At 34.2% G+C, this 27,849-nt stretch overlaps 1 protein-coding gene across 3 annotated transcripts in view; it reads right to left on the minus strand.

The window, feature by feature from the left end:
- Nucleotides 1-1,529: 1,529 nt before the first annotated feature.
- The window catches only part of LOC145664840 (uncharacterized), a 53,494-nt gene continuing 27,174 nt past the window's right edge, over nt 1,530-27,849 (minus strand). For 2 of the 3 annotated variants that reach the window (XM_081731849.1, XM_081731848.1), the window contains exon 2: nt 1,530-6,153. In XM_081731849.1, coding sequence (XP_081587975.1) covers nt 3,363-6,153 — 2,791 coding nt within the window. In that variant the 3' untranslated portion in view covers nt 1,530-3,362. Of the gene's footprint in view, nt 6,154-17,891; nt 18,222-27,849 lie in introns of those variants that run through there. The other variant, XM_081731850.1, reaches the window with a different exon arrangement.

A 27,849-nucleotide genomic window follows, 5' to 3' on the forward strand; every position in this document is an offset into this window, starting at 1 on the left:
ATTCTTACACAAATAAATTCAGCTTTTGTGATTCTTAATAAAGAACCAACAACACGGACTCAGCGAGGTAAGTGACAGAATTGTATTGAAGCAATTCAGACGAAACTGCATCTAGCAGGACAGAAACTATGCTTAAAGCAGAACCTAGAGTGCAAATGAACACAATCATACACTTGTTAACAAGCAACTATATCATTTCAGTGGCTTCATTTAATTAGTCACCTTTATAGATCTTTGTAGTCTACATAAGTGTACATTTGTGTTTAAAAGTTACAAATAATTTTTATGAATGAGGACATGTTCCATAGTTACTTATTGTTTATTAATTCTCATAAAATGTTCTAATTTTCACATGTTTATTATTATTTTAAACAAGAGATCTCAAACACTTCAGTTATTTAATTATTATTAAGAAATTCTGATTTCCATTTTTAATTGTACATAAGTAGTTTATGGTATGCTAATTTGTAAAATGAAATCTTTAAGTTTTATATCCCACGTTTAAGCAACTAGGCTAAAGGAGACGGCGATGATGAGAAATGAATGAAATAGTGGAATGAAGAAAGAGGGACGAAATGAGATATCCCCGAAAAACCCATGCACACGGTGTTCGTCCACAACAAAGTTCTCTTGGCCCGAGTTGGGATTGAACTAAGAACCATATTGACCAAAGAAGGAGGATATGTTCCATGATTAATTATTGATCATTAATTCTCATAAAATGTTCTAATTTTCACATGTTAATTATTTTAAACAATAAATCTTATTTAAATGTTATTAATAAATTCCGATCTTCATTTTTATTATATAATAGTTTATGGTATGCTAATTTGTGTTCATAATTCTACTTATTTTATATTTTTAGGTCACTAATTAGTTGTTTCACATTATAATTGATCAAAATTCATACAAAGCTGAGACTGATATTTAAAATTCTTGCCGCTAACAAGTACTATTTCATTCTACAATCTTCCATCATGTTTTCTTACTTGTTTACAAATTGTCCATGTTGACCTGTTCAATTGTTATTTTGGTTTTCAAATTAATTAAGTTATTACTTATAATTGTAATTGTAGAAATTTAAAAGTACAAACTCTAAAAAATAAAAAGAATACTCAACCATTACGTTAGTTTCACTTTGACGACACCATTTTTCGTAAATTCAGTAACATACATTACTTTTCTCCTTCAATGGGGTTAAAGTGGAATAATAAAGCACTGTAATCTAGATAATCTAACATTAATTAAAGATATTTCTTCTGCAAAAATTCGGCATTCTGAATTACTTACTGTCTCCAGCTGAAATGAATTTAGGAACACACTACTTACAACCTTAAATATTTATCGAACACTTTTATTTAAAAATAATATAATAATAGCACATATTCTAATATTTGCAATTACTACATACTTAGTATTGTTTAATAGTTTCTCTGTACATGAGCAAACCAAATTTTCATGATTCAGTTAAGCGAAATGACACCCAGAAATATCAAGTTGAAACTTTTATTATCTTTTACCAATGTTGCAGTTACATTAAATTGTCACAAAGGTAAGCTGCAGTCTATTATAACCCTTTTCCTGTCCTAGAAATTGTAACAAGACACAAGATTTATCAATTAAACAACGATACAGAACTCATACTTTTTGTAACAATATACTCTTACGTTGTAATACTCTTTTACCACGCCAAAGATCAGTCATTTTTTCTAACCAAAAGTCTAAATTTTGTTTATAACACTTTTAATTCCAGATTGACACTTTCTGTATTTCAAAAATCAGATCTATTAAAGATGCAGATCATAAGATAATGTTTAACAATTTAATAAAACCATCCTAATTATTTTTGTGTGAACATTTTTTTTATTTATAAAAGAGACTTAATTTTATTCACAAATTATATAATGTCAATTACTTTTATATGAGTTTTAAGAACAATAAAAACGTGTGATATTATTAAATTTGTTCAGTAATCATACAATAATAGACTGATATATCTTTACTTCAGACCCATTGTATTGGAAATATCTTATAATTTTCTGTACCGTTAAAACGAATGACAAATGTGTCATTATAACTTTGTTCAGAAACTTAATAAAATCAAATTTGTATTCTTTCTATGATAATAATGGTAGATAATCAATAAAAAGTAATTACATTTTTCCATTAAGTTTACAATATTGATTAAATATTAAATATATCCAAAATGACAAAATTTGGACTTATTTCTCTGGTACACTGAAAGCGTCAAATATTGTAATTTTGTTTAGTAATTACACAAAGCCAAATTAATTTTCGTTTTCGTGATAGCAGTATATGTATTTTAATATGGATAAAGCAAACATAACGTCAATTTTGTTGAACAATTTTATAACAACAACTAAAGTAGTGTGATGAAAGGAAATATCCAAAAATTGCATACAACTAAATTACGAAAAGTTCCAGGACAAAGTTTTAATCTCTGATAATATAAACAGAAACTGAAACAAAATTGCTTTTTTTTTTTCAAACTGATCAAATCAAGCGTTTACATAATATTTACCAAACAATATTCTTGTTGCTAATAGTGGTTATTATAATTCAAAATTTGAAAGAAAAGAAAATAATTTAAGTTCCACATTCGTATTGACAGTTTTGAACTGTTTATATACAAAATAATAATATTAATGGTAAGACGAAATTTTATTTCAATTTGATAGCATTTCTTTTGGTTTTCATGTCACTTGCAACAAGTTGACTTTTGGTTAAGAGTAGAATACCATTTCTATAATCAAACGTAAGTTTATAATATTTCTAAAACAAGATAATCAAAAAGATGAATTTTATATACATTTTTTTTACAGAATATTTAAACAGAATACAAATATTTAAGACAAAACCAATTTTGAAACTACGTTTGAAAATATCAGAACATTTTCAAAATAAGACGTAGAATGAAAAATGGAAATACTGAATAATAATATAAAATAGCAATATGTGATGTATACCGATTAAAACTTGTTAGTAAAATTATAAAAAAAGACACTGACAACTATGTGTCACCGAAGTTTGTTAGTAAATAATAAACCAAGTGTAATGGCAGAAAACACGCAATTCGTACTACATATTAATAATATTGTTAGTGGAAAGATGAACACAATATTTTCAGTTACTTACTAAAATTAACTAGTTCCAATATATGTAACTATTAGCTATTATTTTAACTAAATACAAAAAAAATCATTAATTAATTCTTGATCATTTCGTGATAATTCGTGATCATTAATTCTTGACGATTTCATTAACCAAGAAGAGTTAATCCTGCTTTTTGTGGCCACAAACAAGAATTGAAACATGGAACGCTGGGTTCATTCTTTTTGCCTTCATTCTTTTGCTCTTTCGTTGTATTGTTCATCCTCCATCCAATAATAGGGATCGAAAGGGGAACGTAAATGGGCCAAATAATCGGCGTCCCATACTCCAGGAGCTTCTACGTTGATCCAGGAACTGAAACCTGGAACGCTTGGTTCATTCTTCTTCTCTTCATTCTTTTGTTCCTTTGTTCTATCGTTCATCCCATATCCATAATAGGGGTTGCAAGTAACACGCGAATTGGGAAACAAGTCGCTTTCTGATCCATTAGCGGCTCCTTCTTTCTTCCAAGGATCAAAATGTGGAACGCTGGATTCATCCTTCTTGTCTCCATTATATTCTTTCTTTGTTCGATCGTTCACCCAGTATTCATAATTGGGGTCGCATGTAACACGCAAATTGGGCACGAAATCGTTTCCTGATCCATTAGAAGCACCATCTTCCTCCCAAGAATCAAAATGTGGAAGGCTGGATTCATTCTTCTTGTCTCCATTCTTTTGTTTCTTTGTTCCATCGTTCATCCAGTATCCATAATTGGGGTCGCAAGTAACACGCAAATTGGGAAACAAGTTGCTTTCTGATCCATTAGAAGCACCATCTTCCTCCCAAGAATTAAAATGTGGAAGGCTGGATTCATTCTTCTTGTCTCCATTCTTTTGTTTCTTTGTTCTATAGTTCATTTTATATCCATAAAAGGGGTTGCAAGTAGCACGCCGATGGGAGAAGTAGTCAGCATCTGATCCGTTAGAAGCACCATCTTCCTCCCAAGGATCAAAATGTGGAAGGCTGGATTCATTCTTCTTGTCTCCATTCTTTTGTTTCTTTGTTCCATCGTTCATCCAGTATCCATAATTGGGGTCGCAAGGAACACGCAAATTGGGCACGAAATCGTTTTCTGATCCATTAGAAGCACCATCTTCCTCCCAAGAATCAAAATGTGGAAGACTGGATTCATTCTTCTTGTCTCCATTCTTTTGTTTCTTTGTTCCATCGTTCATCCAGTATCCATAATTGGGGTCGCAAGGAACACGCAAATTGGGCACGAAATCGTTTTCTGATCCATTAGAAGCACCATCTTCCTCCCAAGAATCAAAATGTGGAAGGCTGGATTCATTCTTCTTGTCTCCATTCTTTTGTTTCCTTGTTCCATCGTTCATCCAGTATCCATAATTGGGGTCGCAAGTAACACGCCTATGAGGCAAATAGTCGGCTTCTGATTCGTCAGAAGCGCCAGCTTCATCCCAACGATCAAAATGTGGAAGGCTGGATTCACTTTTCTTGTCTTCATTATATTGTTCCTTTGTTCTGTCGTTCATTTCATATCCATAAAAGGGGTCGCAATTAAAACGCCGATTGAGCAAGTAGCCGGTTTCCGATGCGTCCGAAGCTCTTCCTTCCTCCGAAGGATCCAAATATGGAACGCTCGATTCATTCTTCTTGTCTGCATAAAAGTCGCACGTAACACGCAAATTTGGCAAGTAGTCAGTATGTGATCCGATAAAAGCTCCTCCATTCCTCCAAGGCTTGAAATGTGGAACGCTGGGTTCATTCTTGTTGTACCCATTCTTTTGTACATTTGTTCTATCATTCATCCGGTATCCATAATAGGGGTCGCAAGTAACACGCCGGTGAGTGAAATAATCGGCTTCTGGTCCGTCATGGTATTCCTTCTCCCAAGGATTGAAATCTGGAAATCTGGATTCACTCAGTTCTTCGTCATTGTTTTGTTCCATTGATCCGTTGTTCTTCCTGTGGTCGTTGTAAGAGCTGAAAGCGAAAGGAAAATGGACCACACCCTCGATGTTCAATCCGTCAGAAACACAGACTTTCTTCAAACCCCGTTTCTTCTGCTCTTTAATATAACCTTTGTTGTTACCATTGAGTTCCTCGAATGGGAAGGTGGTTTTGAGTACCCTGTCCTTCATGCTCATGTTTCTCTGTGGGGTGACGGAATAATTGAAGAGTATATTTCCTCGTCGCTGACGTAACCGGATAATAACTACTACGGTGAACACCAACTCAATAACAGGCATCATAGCCAGACAGAACATCAGCATCCACATCACTGTATTGGTGAACTCGTTCAATGTGTTGATTGGAATTATACATACTACCTCATTTACCATACCATGATCGCTTATAGTAAAATTGACAGCACGAGAAATAACCTGGGTAATGACGTCGCTTGTCTTCCATAGTGTTATCTGTGGTAGAACCGAAAATTCAAATCCGTAACGTGTGAAAGTGTACCCAAAAAAACGGTTAAACACGTGTAAGCAGAATACGGCAGTGGCCAAGATGAACATCAGGCAGAGCAGAAGTGTAAAGGGGCTCTTCAAGTAGATTGAACTACATGTGGACGGATCAAATGGATCATTTTTCAAACTATGACGTCTAAAACCTAATCGAGCTTTCATGGGATTCTCCTTCTTCCAACTGCATGTGAATATAAGGTAATTCAAGAAGCAGCAGAGAGTTGCAACTACAAGCATACATAGAACCAATGGGTAGTAAACGCTGTGACCAAAACAACTGTAGTCTCCTAGGAGCTGAAAGGATGAATTGACCCAGAATTCACTGTTGGTAGACACTGGAGACATTGTCATATTCCCCTTCTTCGCAGACCACATTGGGTTCCCATTCAACTCAGCACCAACCAGAAGAACAGTATAAAAAAGAAATAGCGAAGTCGTATACTCGTAGTGCATCTTGAAGAGGTTTCGGACGGCATCTCGTATTATCGCTTTCCTCAGTTTGTGAAGATTCTTCTTAATGTAGCGATTACGCGGATGTTTTGCCATCCTGTAAGTTAAGAAATAATGTAATAAGTATATAAAATAATTAAAACATTACACAATTATTAATTAACAGTTAAAGTTGTTTCAAACTATACATTTAAGCACTCCACCGAATAATACTATATGGCATACTTCACTGAATTGAATGAAAATGGAGAAAACCTGTGGTAGGTTTCTAAACTACATTATTGTTCCACTTAGAAACAACTTTTCCAGCATACTAGTGACATGACTTGAGCAATGGTTTCAGTATATCTCAGTCATGTGCCATACAACACTTAATGCCACTGATAACTCAGCACATTCCGAAAAGTACCATACACTGTTATACGGCAGAGTATTTCAATTTTTAAAAGTGGCTATAATTAATTTTAGACTAGTATTGTAAATACAAAATTATACAAAATAGAAGTAAACAAAGTAAATTATGAGTTTTGTATACGTCTATTATAGTCGTGAAGACATTACTAAAAATTAAATTACATACTGGCAGGAACATTTCAGCTTATGACATTTAGAAGTATGTGATTCTCTGGGGTTTAATTTGAATCTGAATGGTGGTGTGCCCACCCGTCAATTACTTGGGATTTAACTTCCGACATGAGTCAGGAATCTCATGAATAGCAGAACGTACTGGGCTGAGTTGCTGGTATCCTCGCTATTTTTACACATTTAAGGAAAATTTAACTATATATCGCACAATCGAAGGTTTAGAAAATATTAAAAGGCAAATCAGTAAACGAAGGTCATTATAGGTTGATTCGTAGAAGCCATAATTAAACGTTCATAGAGATTTGAGTGTAGAAATGTGTGATGAGTTGCTATAATAAATTAGCATATGTCTTGCGAAACATCTATGTGGCGATAAATACAGGGTGGCCCGTAAGTAGGTATACAGTCCCGTACTGATCTGCTTACTGTATCTCATATCATTTCTTATTGTTACCGAACAGGTAGACCTAGCTTCTTTACTATTTGTTCTTAATGTCTTTTTACTTATACCTTAAGCCGGGAACAGCTGAAGTAAATAAACCCATAAGCTAGAATGATATAGTTGCTCAATGCAGGGGTGTATACTAACTTTTGGGCCATGCTGTATTACCAGAAATCTGAAATATTAAGAAAACTAAGAAATTAAGAATATAAATGGGACATCCAGACCATGTTACGGGAAGAAATTACAAGATTGAAAGACAAGATGAATCTAACTAATTTGCATTTAATGCTAATTTTTTAATGTGATATTAGATAAATGAAATTGACGAAAATTATACGGTGTTCTAGGTAACTATTAGCGCAAAATGTTGATAATGGGGGGGGGGGAACTATTCCAGCAAAACAATATTAGTAAATACCTCACCTCACAGAAAATACTACCAAGTTTCATATAAATTGGAGAATGCTTGAAAAATTTTGTTGAATATTTTTAAAAAAATAACTGAAAAGTTAAACTCACTTCCTCTTTATTGAAGGCTTTAGACTAAAAGCTGAGTGGATGGTGAGAACCCTGAGACAATAAATGCGTCATATTGGAGAGGAGTCGATTTTTTTTCTTTTTATGAATTTTATTTTGAAATATATTTTCTAAATCAAGGGCAGGGCAAATTTTTCCCTCATTATTATATGATGGTAGGATTGCCAGACAGTCCCGGTTTTCCGGGACAGTCTCGGTTTTCAACGAAATAATTAAGTGTCCCGAAAAAGGCTTTCGGTACGTCTGTTTGTCCCGGTTTTCGTCCTTTAGATCAACCTGCAAGAACTAGTATATCCTACCTGAAAACGGAAGGTTTTTGGAAGATTTGTGTAACCAATTAAATTTACTAAACAAACAACAAGGAGTTTGAAAATAAGATCCATTCTTTCGTTCTATGGGTTGTTTAGCTTCCAGAGGTGGCAAAAAAGAATTTTTAAAAAATATTCGAGAGGGAACATATGTTATGGAAATAATTTCTTGAATAATGATATTCATTTGTTACAATATACTGACAATGTACATATTATTTGTGTGTTTGAGAGAGAGAGAGAGAGAGAGAGAGGGAGAAAGAGAGTGTGTGTAAAGCTGGAAAAGTCAAGGTATTGATCTAAGAGTGGATGAGTTTAGCTACTCCGAACGTATTGTTTTAAACGTCTATTCTACTACATCGGATTTCTTATAAGACATAATTGAAATAGGTGCCGACTCGTGGTCTTAAATTTCCACTTTTATTATTATTATTATTTTCAAGCAGGGCTTACAGTTACAAAATCCATTGTTAGCTTCAGTATATTTGTTTTGGAAATCAGAACTAACTGCACCTGTATACACAATACGACCTAGAGGGAAAGGGTTCAAGAAGTTTGTAAACATTACCGTAGCAAGGGGAGGGGAATTTCGGATACCTTACTAATAAAACGATAATTTTTTGCAGAGCTCCCTCGTGGCTAAATGGTTAGCGTTCGCGTCTTTGGTGTGGGTAACCCGGGTTTGATTCCTAGCGGAAGTCATCTGGTTCGGACCCCACGTTAATCAGTAAGTCCACGTCTCATATAGCCTCGCTGCTGAAAGGGACGTTAAACTTCCTTTCCGATAATTTTTGCCGGCAGAAATTTAACACCAGTGGAAAAATATTGTTTAATAGCAAAACTCGTGTTCTTGCGAAAGAATGCTTTAAGCTTTTGCTCGCTATATTATTTTCGTAAATTAATCTAAGAGTCCGAAAGATTTGTTGCATGTTTTATATATTTGCTGTTGAGAATTTGCTTCATTTTTCGAACAATTCACTGCTAGTATTGTAAGAGTAATATGGAATGTTACTGTCGCATTTAGATCCGTAGTTTTATATCTAGGTTTCATTTGAAATCCCACTTGAACGATTAGAGAACCGAGTTGTTTAATATACTTTCCCATGTGTGAATAAATATTTCTAAAGATGCTGTGCACGCATTCAATAACTTTGGAATTATATTTTTTCCTTTATCTCATAAAAGTTCCTGTAATTTCCAGGTTAAAATTCTGTAACAACTTACTCTAGCACAAGAAATGGCAGTTAAATACATAAAGGTATGTGTCTTGTATGATTTTGATAGGGTCTACTAGATGTTTTTCTGCCGAACGTTTGGAGAGCCTGTGTGAATCTTTAACGAGATTTAGTTTCTGTTTATCGTTCTGAATACAGCGTAAATATATTTTTTCTTGCTAAATGCTCAATTTGTATTTCCTTTAGGGCAGTGATTCTGACTCAGGTGATGACGCAACAAAGAAAATAGTATCTCTTTAATCATAAATCGGAGGGTGTGTCGTAATTGGCGCAATATTTAGGACTTGTTAAATGTAACAAATCGCAATTCGGAATAAAGGATGCCAGTGATCTATTCTTATGTTACCTTTTCACATTGTTTATACATCCTTTGTGGAGCTTCATTCGTGTTAACTGTGTATAGAATGAACTGGAAAATTGTGAGTAGTAACCTAGAAGACAAGTAATTAATTGATCCTGACCAAATGAGCAGGAACCCTGACCTTATACAGTATATAGCCTGAGATTGGTATCCCGGTTTCTCATTTACAAAATCTGGCAACCCTATGTGATGGTAACCCAAAACAACAGTGATTATGGGAAAATCTGAAAGAAATTATGCACTATATTGTGCCGAAAAATCTCTTACCAACAAGGGACTCAGAAATATTCAATTGATATCAATGAAGAGAATAAAGACATAAAAAAATGAATTGAAATCTCTGTAGACAACCAAGAAAGAAAGACAATTGAAGTGAATCCAGTAGAAACATATGTTGAGCTTCCAGAAGACAGAACGGTTAATTCCAGTTGAAATGACTGTGATCTCAAATATTTCCGGAGTGTACGAAATGTGTAGAACTGCTTTGTTTTAGGTGTTTTGATGAACATGATAAATTCCAAAACCATAATAAAAATGCGGGAAATGTTGCTACATCTTTGGACAAATGAAGAAAACGTGAAGACTTCGTTTTGGAAGGCTTTAGAGGGGAATTTGCCCAACATAAAACAGAGAAAAATCAATATTTTTTTTAAAAAAGTATTAGAATCACATGACAGTGTTACTACATCCAAGAAAAATCTAGTTACCCCTAGGAAGGTAAGAAACCGTTGGAATAACTTCTGTGATAAAACTAAAACGTTGCAAGAAGGTTCAGATGAAGAAAGGCAAGATTTTTTCGAAATTTACTATGCAATAATTTATCTTCATTTACAAGGAGAATGCACTGTAAGACATGCTGGAACTAAAAGTAAAACAACCAAAGAAGATAGTCGTAGGCAGGGTTGTTGGAAATTTCCCCAGTCCAAAATTCCCCAGTGTTTTTTTTTTCGGTAAAATCCACAAAAAAGCCCACCTGAAAAAATAAACTTCAAAACTTGCATTGAAATAATAATCTTAATGTGATTACAATTACTTTCTTTAATCGTACTTCTTAGTGTATGCCTAGTATTAAAATTGGCTAAAATATGTGTTTACCACCAAAACAGAATATCATTAAAAAAGAAAGATTTGGGAATCATTCATACTGAATTTTGTTTGGGCTCGATCAAATTTGCTGTAACACTGGTCAACTGTAATCTATTATATTACTTTGATTCAAGAATTCGTCCTAGGAAAAGGAGTCGAGGAAGTTCAAAATTCATGTAAAAGAAAAAATAAAAAATAAAATATAGTATGTCACGAGCCCGCTAAATTAGGAAGATAAAACTCGGTATATAAATCTATCATTAAAAATAAGCTGTCATGCGTTGCAACGTTTTTGAAAATTTCCGTTTTAAAAGGAGGGGATAATTTTCCATAATTCCTTTGTTTCCATTGAAAGTGATGTTGCCTGTTTTTTGCGATAGCATCATGGGGAAACGGTTGAACAGTTTGAAATAAATTTTGGAACATAGTTCATTATTTATTTATTTATTTATTTATTTATTTATTGTCTTACTTAGATTAAAGAGAACATCGTAATGGGATTTAATGTGGGTTCAAAATTTCAGCCAAAATTACAATATCTCCTGAGCACTTCAAGTTAGGAAAATGAAATTCGGTATATAAACACCTCACTAAAAATAAGGGGACATGTCACTTTTTTCTTTCTTTCTTTCTTTCTTTTTCTTTTTTCTTTTTTTTTTTTTTTTTTTTTTTTGAAAATTTCAGTTTTAAGGAAGAAAGAGGGTGTTTCCTATAATTTCTTTCTTCATATTTAAATCGGCGATGTCTGTTTGCGATTGCGTCACGGGAAATGGTTAAACACTTTGAAATGAGTTTTAGAATCTAACCTCAAGCTGGGATATCATTATGTAACTTTCCTTAAAGGGCATATACTAAAGGAAAAGGGAGTTAAAAATTCATGCCAGAAATAGAATACCTTATCCACTTTCATTGATATGCGTATCCTAAGAGGTAGAAGAGGTCAAATATCTTCTTTGAACCTAAAATTTCCCATGCAAGGAATGGGCACTTCAGCTACTATAGAATCAGAAGTAATGCGCCTACATTTTCTTTATTTTTGTTAAACACTTGTGTATTAATACAGGGTTCCTACTGATCTGGAGAAATCTATTTCCCTGACTTCCACCTGGCTTTCTCTGACCTTTGGCAGGAAATTCACTGACTTTCATGACAGGTGTCGGATGACGTTGTCATATAAATAAGGAATAAATAACGGTGAATATTTATATATGAGATCATTTATTCTATAGAGACAAAAAGTAACACTGCCCGATAAAATGAAACTTTTTGAAAGCTGTTTTTGATTGGACACCTGATTTTATATGATTTGAGGTTGCTAATTACGAAAATGAAATTAGTTTCTCCCATCACGTCAGGTTTTTTCACAAATCGGAAAACATGATTGCGTAAATTGTGCTATTTACACAGCAACGCTGATAATATAGAGTAACATTATGACTATATATTTATAACAAAGGAACATTATTTTGCGTCAGAACTAATCTGAACATCGATATTCTAAATAATTAAGCTCATCAGTGACGTAACTAGGGGGGGCAAACGGGGCTTGTGCCCCGGGCGCTGGATTGGGAGGGCTCAAATTGGGGAAATATTTGGGGGAGCGTTTCTGTTTGGTTGATAAGGAGGCACTAAGGCGCGTTCTCGCCCCAGGCGACAACTCATGTCGCTGAATGTCATTAATAAACGACTTATCTCATTTTTGTCTCTGTTTCTTCACTTGGAAGCTCCTAAAACTAGACTTCCTTTTGTGAGTTGTTCGTGAATCTTAACGTACCAACCTCCAACAGAATCCGCCAACATTGTTGTTCATCTGATAGTGGAATTCCCTGATAGTGGAATTCAATTACTTTGATGTCCTGGTAAAATCTTTCATAATGTTCTTCACTTTAATCACCGAAGTTAGAAGGAAAGCTGTCTAAATGTGAATACAGAAAATAAATCTTACGACTCATTTTATACCCTAATCTTCTAAACTTCTGGAGCATATTACACACAATGTACTTGTAATTTTCGTCTCTGTTGTTCCCGAGAAAATTATGACACACGTCCTCGAATGCACTTCATGCTTACTTTTCAACACTTGTAATACAATGTTCAAAGTCTGACTGATCTGAGACTTTCTGATCTGAGGACCGATGAATATTCCTTCTTTTAACTTAGCACTTGAAAGTTCTGGGAATTTTGTCATTAAACACTGGAAGCACTACCCATCTTTATTTAGATCTTTGACAAATTGTTTCATTAGGCGTAGTTTAATATGCAAGGTGATAATATGACTTTTGAAGGGTCTACGAGGCAGATGTTTTTCACATTTTTACTTCCTATATTGCGGCTTTCCCTGACAGGCCAATCAATTTCAGTCCAGTGTTTACCGCGTTCTCTGCTGTTTCATTCGCAAAATATGGCATGGATTTGGTGCACCCTTACTGATGTTCAAGAACCTCAGTAGATCTGGTGCACCCTTACTGATTGCATTCATATCACCTTCAGATCGCCGATCAATAACCACTCATGATCCTCGTATTTTATTATTTTTAAAAACATTTCCATATTTTCGTAAGTTTCCTTTAAATGCACAGAATGAATAATGAGCATAGAGAGGGTTGTTGGTTGCTTTTGTGAAGAAGCAGACCGTTCAAACTTCTCTTGTTGGAATCAATGAAAAGCCTCAATCCCTCTGCATTATAGTTCTCGCAATCACAGCTTACACAGTGCTGTTATTGCGTTTCCAACGTGTAACGCGTTGTGGTATTATTCAGTACTACCAGATACAGTACATATTTTTTCAATGTTAGCAGAATAAGTAACTGCACGCCTTTTATTACACATTCAAAGATAATCAGAAGGCTATGGCATCGAAAGTATCTTTTTATATTTGTAATTAGAATCAGTACGTCTTCCAAAATATACATTTATACGGTTATTTTCGTCTCCCCCTCCCCTCTATTTTAAGAAAACTGTACGTGATAGGGCAAAACTAACTACATTTTTGGATTTCTCAGGTCAAAAACATTCAGAAAACCTTAAGAGTTTCCAAACAGCAAAATCATTGTAGAGCAGTGTAATCAATTGCTCATACGTACAGCAATAAAATAAATAGCAATAACAATCAAATAGGTATTTTAGCCTAATGGTTGACTAAGCTGAAATTGGTGTACAAATCATGTTAGAAAAGTACATTTTATAAAATTTCACTGATTTTCCCTGATTTCCAGTTTCTTCCCTGAGCTTCCATGACTTGCATCATTTTCACTGACTTCCCTGATTTCATGTGCAGGGTGTTTCAAAACAGAGTGTTTAAAACATATATATACAGGGTGTTTCAAAACAACACCGACAACGTTTGGGAGGTGATTCCTGACACCAAAATAAGACGAAAAGTATAGAGCAACCTGGGTGCACAAATGCTTCCTTTCGGAGTTATAAGCTGCCGAAAAAATGAAAAAAAAATGAACTTTAAAGGCCCATAACTCCAAAACTATAGGAGTTTGCAGTTTGGTTACGGGCATATAATCTGAAGTACTTCTTAACTACCTCTACAAATTGTTGCGGAAGTATTGCAGGATTCTGAAGCATGTATTTTTGAATAGAACACATATTAGTTCCTTAATAAAGTCTTGACCCGACTACGGTTGGCCCCATAGTTTTGGAGCTATGTATCTTTAAAGTTCATTTTTTCACGTTTTCGGCAGCCTATAACTCCGAAAGGAAGCATTTGTGCACCCAGGTTGCTCTATACTTTTCGTCTTATTTTGGTGTCAGGAATCACCTCCCAAACGTTGTCGGTGTTGTTTTGAAACACCCTGTATATAAAGGTTGTTTTGTTTAAAACAAAATATTTAAAACAAATGATTAAAACTTGTTTTAAACAATTGATTTTGTTTAAAACAAATCTTGTATACGTTTTAAACCTTTTGTTTTAAAGACGTGTATTTTTTAAGACTTGTTTTAAACATATGTTTATTTTATTTTATTTTTGTAAAAAAATCTGCCACAGAAAGAATTTTTTTTTTACAAAAGGCTTTTCCCCTTATTTTTAACGTTTATTTTATTGTTTAAATGCTTCCCAGTAAACTTGCGAGAAAGTGTCGTAGTCGAAGGTTGGACTACTTGTAGAACTGATATTATAAAATAAATAAAATAATTATTATGAAAACAAATTTTTGTGTTTTATTCAGAAAGCAAACAAAAGATTATTTGCGGTTCTGAAATTAAAATATTGCAGGCATTCGGTGATAGAGTACATGTTGGTTCAGAGTCTGCGTACAACTTGAAATCCTTTAACATGAGTTTTACAAGAATAAAAAAGTACATCATTTGGAGCAAATTTATTAAAGTAACTCAAACTTCATCAGGTAAGAAAACGATCATACGAGCTCGTTGCACAATGTGTAAGAAAGAAATAGTTGGTTTAGTTCAAAAAATGAACAATCATTATGAAAAATGCAATGCCGTGAAAAAACTGGAGACCCAAACAAATGGTAAAAGTGTTGATCCGAAAATCGCTTCTGATCATTCATTCTAACGTCAGTGATGTGGTTGACATGCAACTGAAAACTTCAGACAAGAATTAATTTTGTATCATCAAATTCTTTTTCATTATATTATGAAAATTTTATATCGTCCCTCTCTCCACCTCCGTTCTAAATTTCTTAAACTTTACACCTTGGCGTAGTTTGTATGAAGGAACCAGGCGAGAAAGCGCAAGGTATGGCAGTCGCCGCGTAACTAACTATTAAACCGTGATACTTATTGTAACATCAATGCCGAACGTCAGTGTCTGGAACAATTTGATCTCAATTTGTTCGTCTGTTTGTAGGTATGCACCACGCTACAGGGCGCAATTTTTGGTCTTTTAACATTAAATTTTGAGGGAAGAAGCACGAAACGTTGGAATTTGCTGTATAGATTTTGAATGCAATCCGACGTAAAATTTCAAAATTACTGGTTCGGATATCACTTTAAACAAAAAGCGCTGTCTCAAATAGCCTTGTTACTGAAGCAAGACTGTAATCAATCAAACTAAACAAACTAATTTTATGCGTTTCGAACAAACATGGGTTGCACGATAAATCTGGCTCCAACTCAATTTTTATAAAATATTTTTAGATATGGGGCGTTCAGAACACAAGGGATCCAAATCCATTTTCAGAAAGGTTCACTTTTGCTGAGTAAACGTAGTATCTTCGTAGTCAATGGTACGAAATAAAAGAAACAAAAAACACGTGAAAGGGTGTGGACTGCAGTTTCATAGAACAACCACTAGACAAGGGCGTTGATGGAATGAGGGAGGAGGGCTAATTTCCCCCTCCTTGCTAATAAATTTAAGATATTAACATTATATTGTGTACGGTGCAGCGTGGGAATGATTAACAAGTCAAGCTCCGAATACCATAGTCGATGATGCATAATTACGTTAAATAAATGTAAATGGTATTCAAAACAATACACTGACGGAAAACGTCATATTTTCACAACCACGAATCTGAGATGAAAGAAGGAAGAAACTACATTACAAGATGCAATCTAGAATTTTATATGATTGCCGCTAGAGAGGTCATCCTCCCTTACCTTGAATTTCAGATTTTGGGGGCAGTAATGCAGATTTAGAAACCTTAACTGAGCAAAGTACAACATAAAAAAAATGAATCCTTACACCGAATAACTACGGATTTTGATTAGTTTTATTCCATTTCCATTGGCCGTAAGGAGCTATAGGCCTGTATTGGTCTCTTGTGTATTTTTTGGCCCAAGGATTCCAAAAGTGGATCTCCTTTCGAGTTTCGGGTCTGCTTAAAATTCTGGAAATTGGGCTTAAGGAAATTTTTAATCATCTGTATGTTCTCCATACTTATTCGGTGTAAGGACCTCAAGCTTGTTCTGTTGGACTTTCCTTATCAAAAGATTTCTAAAACTGCCTTACTATCCACAACATCTGAAATTCTGGGTGAGGATGAGGACGACTGCCCTCCTGTCTTACTGACGCCCCTGTATAGCAGCTGTCATATGAATCTATCCCACGCCCTTTCAGGTGTTTTTAGTTACATTATTTCGGTCTCTTGACTGCGAAGATATTACGTTTTAAAATAGAATTCATTTGCTGAGCAAAACCGAACTTTATTGAAAATGGATTTGAATCCGTTGTGCTCTGAACGTCCCAAATGTTACCTTTCTTCAATAAATTATTGACTTAAAAAAAAAAGCAATTACGTTGGCTTGCAGAAAATATTCTAAAGTTAGCACAACATGAAGTGTGCTTCAAACATTACTTTTCGAAAATTTATTACTTTAAAATAATTTTATTAGCATCAGCGTTCTGAAATAATAATCAAATTTGCAACAAAAATCTCACTCACCTCCACGAAACGCGAGCTTAGCCCCTAAATGCATACCTAGAAAATTTTCAGAAGCGGTAACTCCGAGATGACTTGCTTTAGGGCTAAAATAACCACACAATCGTATTTCTGGTAAAATTCTAGCTTTAAAACATGTAACTTGACTCCCTTTGCATTTGAATTTTCGAATACCACGCAAAGATGGCCACCTGATGCTTGATAGCAGCATCGGATGTGTCAGAGCACTTTCAAATTTCATCATTCTCCCTCAACCCGTTCTCGACACACAAGGTTCGTGAGGACTTTTGTTTTGACATGCATATTGATAGATTGTGTGAAATCTCTATAGTAGATAGATCTTAAAATCTACCTAAAGAGCTTATTACAACCAAAAAAGTACTTATGAGAGTCACTGGCAAGAAGGTGTAATAAAAGGGGGTCGTGATATGAAATAAATTGAGAATTACTAATCTATACTGAAATATTCTGTACCCAACACAGTATAGTCTTAACGATAATAAAATAAATGAAAAGATAGGTTGCTAGAGCAAAAAAAAACTTAATAAATACGTTATTACATGATTTTGAAAATGTTTAAAATCATGTTTTAAACTGTTCAAAATGTTTAAACCATGTATTTTTCTTGTGTGTTTTAAAACATGTTTAAATCATATTGAACATCTTTTTCATGTTTTAAACACATGTTTTGTTCTTTTTTAAAGAACTAAAGTCCCAACAACTAAAGTGCTGTATAACCAGTATCGGTAGAATATCTAGCGCAATGGAATCTATTTTTCACAATGCCAGAACTACAAAATAACCATTGCACAAGACGTCCAAATAAATGTTACCAAAAGCAAAGCAAATACCGCTACGCAGTCACGTCTTGTATTTTAAATGGCTTCTTCCTACATTCTATCAAATTTGTTAACACATATCTTACCTATTTTGGCCGTCACTATCATTAAGACGAAAAGCGTTTCGTTTTTTTCAATATTTCACTCCGTGCAAAGCTGCTGCATTCATCTTTTAATTTTTATGTTCACTCACGTTGCATGTAAGACAAGATGGCGGCTTACTCCAACACATTCGTTGCAGTACGATGAGGATTGTATTTAAAAGTTTTATTCTTACACCTTATTACTTTTCGTAATTTCAAAAAAAGCAAACCTTAAACTGATACTATCTCAACTTCCAGCAGCAGTAATAACACTATACTTGAAAGATAGGAAAATCGGTTTGGAAACAATTTTGAAAGATCACCATATCAGAACGCTTTGCTGCAATGGCGTGTAGTTGATTGAAGTTGACCAATCAGAAGTCGCTTGCATTCGCGCTCCATCTGGTGAGAAAGTAGTCACAACTCACGCGGTCAATGTCGCGTTACCAACCGTTCGTTATGTAAGATTATACTTCTTTCTCATTCGCTATGCATTTTTGTACTTTTGCGCTTTTTTTTTTTTTTTTTTTTTTTTTTTGTCAAAGCAATATTACTGTTCTTAAGTTTTAATAAAATGTATTAAACCAAATGCAATGTATTAAGCAAGATGAAATATAGGAGGAGGGGACTGTTTCTCTAGTACTTTTTCCTTCTTTTCTTTTCTTTCTTTTTTTTTTTTCAAAGGGTAGCTACATCATTTTGGAAAAGATCTATGTAAGATCATACTACAATTCAAAGATATTTGTTTCAAAACTCGTATTATCGCTATACATCTCTTCGAATTTGGACTTCGAAATGTTTCCGAAACACTCCTTTATTTTCCTATTAAAAAAAGATTATAGAATTTAGCACATCATAAAGAAATGCATAATTTTTAAGGCATATTATGTGATCATTTGAAGTGCTATTTCTTTGAAACTTCGTACTTCAAGACCATGTTCAATGAAGAAAGGTGAAAAGAGAAGAATGATCGAAAAACAAGAGTACTAGCGTTGGTGAGAATGGTAAATCTTAAAAACCCATTACATCAAGCATGAACTTCAGAATTTTGGGGAAGAATTTGATTCGCAATATGCGATCTCCGCTATGACCTTGGTTTCATGTAAATAGATAAATGCAGCGAACTGTGTTTAGGAGTGCAGTAGTTCAATGGTAAAAAAATATCTTTATTAGTAAGGATTTATGGTTCGATCCCAGATCATGGGTAATAATAGAAACCAATGATTTCTTTCTGTTTTCACGATCCTCTTGTTTCCACATACTCTGCAGAGGAAGCTTGGTGGCATAGTGCTAGAGTGTTCTCCTTTGGTGCAAGACGTACCTGTTTCGATCCCAGACCATGTTAATTTATAGTGGATTACATCGTGTCCGTGGATTTTCGGAGATTCTTCAGTTTCCTACCCACCCTCTCAATCCGCCAATTCTTTTGTAACCATTCACCTTCACCAACTATTAGTCTCCCTTAGCCTAACTATTAGTTTCCCTTAGCCTAAATGATACAAGCGTGGGACGTTAAACCAGAAAATGTATTTCCTTTTATTCGACGAAGCAAAATCTAAAGAATTTAATTCACTTCATTTGTAAACAATATGCAATACAGTTTGTGATGATCATTTACGTAGAATAATTAACTCAATTAAAATTTATGTGTTATAATATTCATCTATTCCTATGAAGGAATTGAATTATTAGTACCGAGCGCCTATCATTAGACTTAATCGCTATTTCTAAGCCTATCTGTTCCACGATAACATTCGTAACATTTAACCGATTTTATTCAAACACGGTATCTTTCAAGCTTTAGAAATAAACTTGCCTTTTGAAATTGGAATTTATCGATAATAAATGACTAAAAGACGTTAGAATGTTGCACGCTTACACATATACATTCGAAGTCATTTTGAAGTATAACCACATAAAAACTACTCTATTTTGATTAAACATAGTTTATGATTTCTTTAGGGTGTCTTATTTACTCTCATTGGTTACAGTTGGAGTCAATAAGTGGGTAAAATGGCTATTTCACCAAACTTCTATGTTTGTTTACTTAAATAATATGATAAGAATGTAATTTTCTCAATAATGTTCACCAAAATTATACAATTTTGATACAATATAGTGTATATTTTTTAAAGTTTTTTAAAACACTTTTAGGTCCAAGGCATTTACATAATAACACAAAAGTCGAACCGTTTACAATGGTTTCCTAGAAAGTGGAAATGTTATTTCTTTTTGTAAAAAAAAATCACAATACAAGTTTTATACAGCAAAATAAGAAATAAATGTATTCATCTTTTACAAAATGTCTATATTAGCTAACTAAGTGTAATAAGATGCTTTGTAGAACCGATTACTTGCGCGTCGTGCATAGCACGGGCATAGAACTAAAAGTGTTAATCATCCAGAGTACTTAAGATTAAATTCTATCAAGAATAAAGGAGTGGTATTCCTTCCCATTTAAGAAAAATGCACAAAAATTATGTTAAAATCTAAGTTTTACTTTGAAGTAATGTGGCTCTTATTTCTTTTGAGCCTTCCCTCTGATCTCCATTGCATGAAGGACACAATTGATCAAAACGGGAGGGAGAGTTGTGCCACTTAAAAATGTCAAATTTCGTCCTAAGGTTTTACAAAACACACCAAACACGTTTTCTTTAAAATGTATATAGTATTTTTTAGTTATTCTGGAAATTGCTGGAAATTATGTAACCTTCATTACACGATTTCTATTCTAGTTACATGAACAGTACAGAATAAGCTTATCACGAAAAGAGTTTTGTCCTTTTTTCGATCACTAAGTCTATTTCCAATGATTTCGTTTCCATACCTTGGATTATTTTCCCCATTTTTTGATTTGATCTAAAACATAATACGCAAAGGCATATTTGTCTCTTTTTTAATATTTTAAAACCGAGCGAAGTAGCTCAAGTGGTAGAGCGTTGGCTTCGCATTCTGGAGATCGTAGGGTCGATTCCCGCTTCCGACTATCCTGACGGAGGTTTTCCAGAGTTTTCCTCAGTCCTACCAGGCAAATGGCGCGATGGTACCTACTAAATAGGCCCTGGCTGATACCTTCCCAAATTCCTTCCATTCTTATTGTTGTTGTTAGATATCCAGTATAAAATGGCCTCTGAGCTGTATCTGGTGATTGTTAAATAAATAAATAAAATAAATACAATAGACTTACATAAAATATGTTCGAGTTTATAGAGCAAATCTATTCTTATTGACTTCTTGTCTCTTATTTGCTAACGATTCTGCTATTTTTAAAACACTTAGAATGGAATATAAAACTACAGTATTACCCCAGAAACTAAAAATGCCTGCAAGACATAATTTAGTTCATAATAATGATAAGTGCAAGAAATAGTGGCACATCGTAACTTACAAATTGAGTAGATGATTTAAGTAGATGAAAAGGTGTTGAAGTGAAATGAAATGAAATCTTCAAGTTTAACGTCCCACGATTATGAATGTCAGGCTAAGCAAGACAGATGATTAAGGCAAGTGAATGATAATGGAAGATTTGGTGGATTGAGAATGTAGGAGGAAACATGAGAACCCCGAGAAAACCCACATACACGAAAAAGTGTGTTATCTCTTATTAAACGAAAGTCCCGATTCTGGCTATTCTTACTATTTTCGTCAATCTCATTGAGAGTTTTAAAGACTATTTGAGACGTAGACTAAAGTTTAGCGTGGGATACTCACAACAAAGGTTACCAAGTGAACTCGCACTGGGCTCTTCTGCATGGTAACAATATAGTTACCAGGGACCAATCGATGAGCTACTTGTATACACGACAGAATTGTAGGCGCCATCAATAAAATTTACCATTAAGGTGGGCCGAAAAGAACTTTTTTTTTTTTTTTTTTGAATTTCGATTGGCCGTTTTGCGGAAAAGTTGCCTCGTGTTATTGATAGTCTATACAGAAAATTTGGATTTTTTGGTCATCTCCTTCTTTTGCCTCATGGGACTTGAATATTTTATAGCTGCAGGTATGCGACCCGCACGACACTACGAAGAAATTTGAGTTGCCTGCACAGCTATAACCTTTGGTTCTTTTTCACACTGAAGCATTCTGAGGCTGAATACAAAATGCAAGATAAAAGTGAGGTGCACTATTGTTCCTATGTGGTTAAAATTTATAATCAATTAGACGAAGAAATTGTATTGATATTTTCAAAACACATTATGAATATAGGTAATGAAAAATTGTTAATAAACCTTCCCTTGTATCTCTTAGCTCGTCTTGGCACATACACTTCGAAACTCCCCAGAACCCACGACGAGGAGGTGGCTGCGAATTGAGTTCTACCCGCCCACCCACTTGTTCCGTTTTTTGGCTCATTTACATTTAGGGAGTTCTGCTGGGAGTTCAATTTTTGCATTTTTTTCAAGACTCTAATTTTGTCATAGCCTTCTCTTCGATAAGCTCCACACACTAATGCTGACGCTTCTGTAACTAGTTTTATGATTCTTTCCACCGCTTGCGCATGGTACGGAAAACATCACATTTCCTCAGAAGTTGTAGCCACCGTTATAATATTTTTTATCTTGCTCGAAGAAAATTCTCTTGTTAATGGTGGTTTGGTGATATCCGTTAAGAAACAATCGATCATCTCATGATATTTACTTGCGTCTAACTTTACTTTTGGAACAAATTCACGAAAAACTTTATCTCTATCTTTGTCGATACGTTTTTAAAATTTCTTCATCCTAAAACTTGAATGTTCTGGTTGTGATCATTGCCAACAACAAGTTTTCCAGATGGGCAAAGTAAGCACTGCAGTTAATCATAATATACAGGATTCTTCTTAATTTCTCTGGAAGAAATGATGCATATCGAGCGAGTAGCCACAAGTGTCGGGTCCTGTTGGTGAGAGAGAGAAGAATTTCGGTTTATTTCAAACCGAACTTGTGTAAATACTTTGCCCATATACTGTACAAGCCAACGAAATATTTCTTCGGGATTTTCGGTGCAAATATATAATCGGAGAATGCGAGAAGCTGTCATCAACCATAGGGACACAACAATTGATCCAGGCTTTTCCTTCAGAAGATCTGGCGGGCACAAACCTTCTGAAACAGCTCGACAAATGTTCAAAAGGTATGGCTGATATTACTCAAATCTTTTAACAGCATTTTGTCAGATCAGGCCAGCGCCGAAACACACAGGCCGCTGGACTGTGTACAAAATTATAATGTCTCCGACTTCTTATAAAATAATGCTTCACGTATTATTACTATAGTTGTGTATAACGTTGTAGGTAATATATTTTTTATTATAGCACAGCCGATTTCAAAATTACTTGATATCAGATTACTTGTTTAAAATTTTCTTTATAATATAGACAAGTAAAAAAGAAATTTTTCACGATATACGTGAAACAAAAAAGCTGCAATGTAAGATTGACAACATATTTTTCACGCTGCATGTGAAGAACATAAATTGAAACATAAAAATACATTTTTTCGTCTAATTGATTATAATTTTTAACCACATAGGAACAATACTGCATCTCACTTCGATCTAGCTTTTATATTCAGCCTAAGAGTGGTTCAATGTAAAAAAAGAACCAAATGCTATAGCTGTGCAACACAATTTTCTTCGTAGTATCGTGCGGATTGCATAGCCACAGCTATAAAAATATTCAAGTCCGATGAGGCAAAGGAAGGAGTTGACCAAAAAAAATCCAAATTTTGTGTGTTGACTACTACTAACACGAGGCAACTTTTCCGCAGCCCGGCCAATCGAAATTAAAAAAAAAAAGAGTTTTTTTTCGGCCCACCCTAATTACCATGCATGCTTTTATTCACTGAATTACTGGTTGTGCTGCACTCTGCCATACACTGCTCCTTTTCCGGTTGCATAAAGAGAAGGGGATCAGCTGGTCTCGAAAGGATGAAAAAAAAATCCAAACCATATTTTCTGTTAGAATTGGTTTCTTCTCCGGAACTTGAATGATTTATTTCTGAACATACTCTTTAGGTTGATTTTAAAATTTCAGTTTATTCTACTCCATCTTATTAGACTTACGACATGGGAAGGAATACCTTTCCCCTCTCATATTTCAAAGCACAACGCTTTTGTAAAAAATTGATTCGAGATTATAGTTCCTATGTACCCGCACTATTCTCATTGTTTCATTGTCTTTTATTCCTATCAATTATTCTATCAAAAATACTTAACACAAGTTCTTTAATTGAAGCAAGACGCTGAAATTAAGTTGAAGCTTAAAACCCTCCAAGACATCATTCCATGTCTAATAGCAAGTAATACAAACAGTGGCATATTTTAACTTGCAAACCTATTAGAAATTGTGTGTTGTTCAACAAGTATGTAGTATCCGTTTCGCAATCAAATGGAACCAGGTTGGTTGTCGTGAATTGATTTTATTCTATCACGCAAGAGTGTTTGAGTGATTTGTTTTAAGTTTTAAGTTCCCGATAGAAAATGCCACCTTTTTTGCATATTGCATATACAGTTTATGAAGTTCTACTGAACCATTAATAAGAATGCAGACTCTGCAAAAATATATATAATACAAGCACATAATACTTTTATGTGTGAAGAAACTTCAGAACCGCGAGAAAACACATAAACACGATGTTGTCCACTGCAAACTCAATAATCTGACATCGAATCAGGGTCCCCTCCCACAAGAGGTGAGAGCTACACACTAATCCACCATCTCTCCTGATTATGAATGTTTTTGTGATATGTCATGATGAGTATATAGACAATATTCTGTTCTAGTGAGTGAAGCAACATATTGGAAACCAACTTAGACTAACGAAACTTAACAAGATATTGAACTCTTTAAAAATTTGCGTTTATGATTTTGTTTTTTACTTGTGGACCTTTGAAAATATACAAAAGGTAGTACTTTCACAATATAATATTTTACAAGTGTACCGTCATATATGAAACATTACTACGCTCAGAGCTGACGAGAGAAAGACTATACGTAAACTTCCGTTCGTATACTTAGAACACTCTTTCGTGTGAGGCTATTGAAAAGAAAAAGTTGAAGTTTCAAAGTAGTGAATACATAATGAATTTCCTTTTGCAAATATTTATCTGGTTCAGGCTCGAAAAATTCCGGGTGCCAGGTAGCTATGGCAATTAGAAATACGTGTCTGGCGCCTAGATAGGACCATGTGTCAAATTGTATTATTAAGGTGAATTGTTTTGAAAACTGACACGTAGGTCAAAAGAAAAATTTTCAAGCACTTGTTCAAGAAAAATTTGTTTCTCATATTCTTTCGGCAGCCTAAGCTTCTGTGTCTATTCTCTACAGCTTTTTTCAGCTCCAAACCACCACGGCAACCACGAAAGCATTTCCCTTGTAGAAGCATATATAAAAATACGATTCTTATAGCATAAGATAAAATAGTTATAACAATGGTGTGGAATGACCAATTGCTAATAGTTACAGTAAATAGTTGTAGCAATGTAAGATTGTATTATGATACGACTTCTTTTTTTTAAAAAAAAGGTATTAAGAGGTTTTTGATGCAGAAAGTGTTAATCTGTAGCCGTAGTATAATAGCATGGAGATGCATGTTAAATTTTCAAAATAAATGAAAGCTATTAATGGTGGCTTAGATATGCTCAATCTCAGCGTGATTTAATTTCAATTGATAAAGTACTTACACTCCTATGGGTTTAATACAGTAATGAAGTAATCCTGCTTATATGTACCTAAAATATTTGATATTATAGAACGCTACAAATAACTTTTAATGTATTTTAAACTAGGAGAATATGTCTTATTATCACACAGTGAGTATTTTACTTACTTTGGCACTTTTAGCTTCACTATTCCACTAAATTTATTTGTAGTTTACAGTAAGAAACTGCAATACGAAAGGATTCCCTGAAGATTTCAATACGACTCAGGGAGAGAGGTTGAGATATAACGTCACGCCAAAACACTTATTTCTGTTGACGTTATAAACTGTTCATTTTCGCATTATTTGAAGCTTTGTTTCTCCGTGACTAAGAAATATTTTTTCTGAATGTTTTGGTATGTTATATATTGAAGATTAGTTACACACTATGGAGTCTTTGAATTACAATCTTTGGTCCGAAAGGAAATGTTCATTGCAGGAACCACTATTTTCTCTTCCTCCCTTCTTTCTTTCCTTGTAGGGAAAATATCTAAAAGCAATTATTTAATTATTTAAATGAAAAAGTTTAAATTCCAAATTTTATATCTCTAATCTTAAGGGATTTCAAAATACCATCATTACCATCATATTCTTCTTCTTCCATTATTGGGAGGTCACTCGTCGCAACTGAGAAGCTTCCATGTTCCACGGTCTTCCGCTAACCTCTTTGTTTTCACGTAAGATTTCTCTATTTTGATACCGTCCATCAATTTTAGTCTCCTTCGGAACCTTCCTCTCTTTCCTGTCATCATAACTTCGGGCACATCTCTCATGATACAGTTCCTACTTAGCCAATGTCCCAACTGGTTTCTCTCCCTCCTCTCAATAATAACGAAAACTGTTCTTTTCTCCCTCACCATTTCTAAAATCCTCTCATTCGTTTTTCGCTCGACCGGCTAATTTTTTCCATTCTTCTCCACACCCACATTTCGAAAATTTTCAGTCGTTTTTCATCATTTTTGCGTGATCTCCATATTTCTTCCGTACACACACAATACTCCACACAAAGCATTTTATGAATCTTTTTCTCAACTCTTTATTCAAGGTCCCATAAAATTGACTTTTCTTCCTTCTTTATTTCCCCATTCCTGTCCTTGCGTTTATTTCACTTTCGCATTTCATATTACCACTAATAATACTACCTCCGTATCGAAAACTAGTCACCTCTTCTATTTTCTTCCCTCCTGCTTCTATATTCACAACAACCGCTTCGTTTCAATCACCATGACTTTTATCTTTCTAACATTTATTTTCATTCCATTTTCTTCACACCTCTTCTTCAAACTTTCCAACATCTTATTGAACCTCTTTTCAGATTCCACAACAAACGCAATATCATCTTCATACCGTTTACACCTAATCATTCTATCTCCTACCAAAATATCGTCTTCAATACGTAGTCTATTTTTCACTATCTCCTCTAGATATATATTAAATTATGTTTGCGAGAGACAACATTCATGTCAATCTTCCCTTCCAATTGTACTTCCTTCTGTCATTTGCTCGCCTATTCTAACACTTACTTGTGTATTCATATATAAGTTTCTTATTTCCACCTTACTTTAACAATTGCAACCGCACTCTTCTTTTTCTATCCACCTTTTCTCTTCCTTTGTAGGGAAAAAACTATGAACTAGTGAGACACATCTTTAACTATTTTAAATTCAAATTTCTAATTTTAAAGAATTTCGAGATACGGTCATCCACTATAATAATTACATAACCTTACCATTTTTTTTTTACCTTCTAGGAGAAAGATCAAGAAACGGTTAAACATGTTTCTAATCATTTTAAATAGGAAGTCCATATACCAAATTTCACGTTTTTACCCTTCAGAGATTTATAGATATAGACATCTTACTATAATAATTTCTACCCCATTTACCTCTCTTCTATGCCGAATTTTCAAAAAATTCTTCCTTAATGGTACATTACATCACTAATCTAATGCACTGTCAAAATTTCATGTTTCTAGCGTAAGCTGTTTTTGCCGAAGAGTTGATCAGTCAGTCATTCAGGACTTCCTTTATATACAGGGTGGCCCAAAAATAGGTATATAGTCTGCTACTGATCAACTCTTAATAATAATGTTTAATTGTTATCCATCAGGTAGAATATTTTCTTTATTGTTTGTTCTTAATGTTTTTATATTCATATCTTAAACTTGGAACAGTCGAAGCAAATAAGCCTATAAGCTGGAATGTTATACTTGATTAATGCAGGGGTGTATAGCTACTTTTGGCCACCCTTTATATAGAGACTAACCTTCGGCTGCACCAGAC

The sequence above is a fragment of the Thermobia domestica genome, chromosome 11, assembly GCF_964235325.1.
Source record: "Thermobia domestica chromosome 11, izTheDome1.hap1.1, whole genome shotgun sequence".
Lineage (NCBI taxonomy): Eukaryota > Metazoa > Arthropoda > Insecta > Zygentoma > Lepismatidae > Thermobia > Thermobia domestica.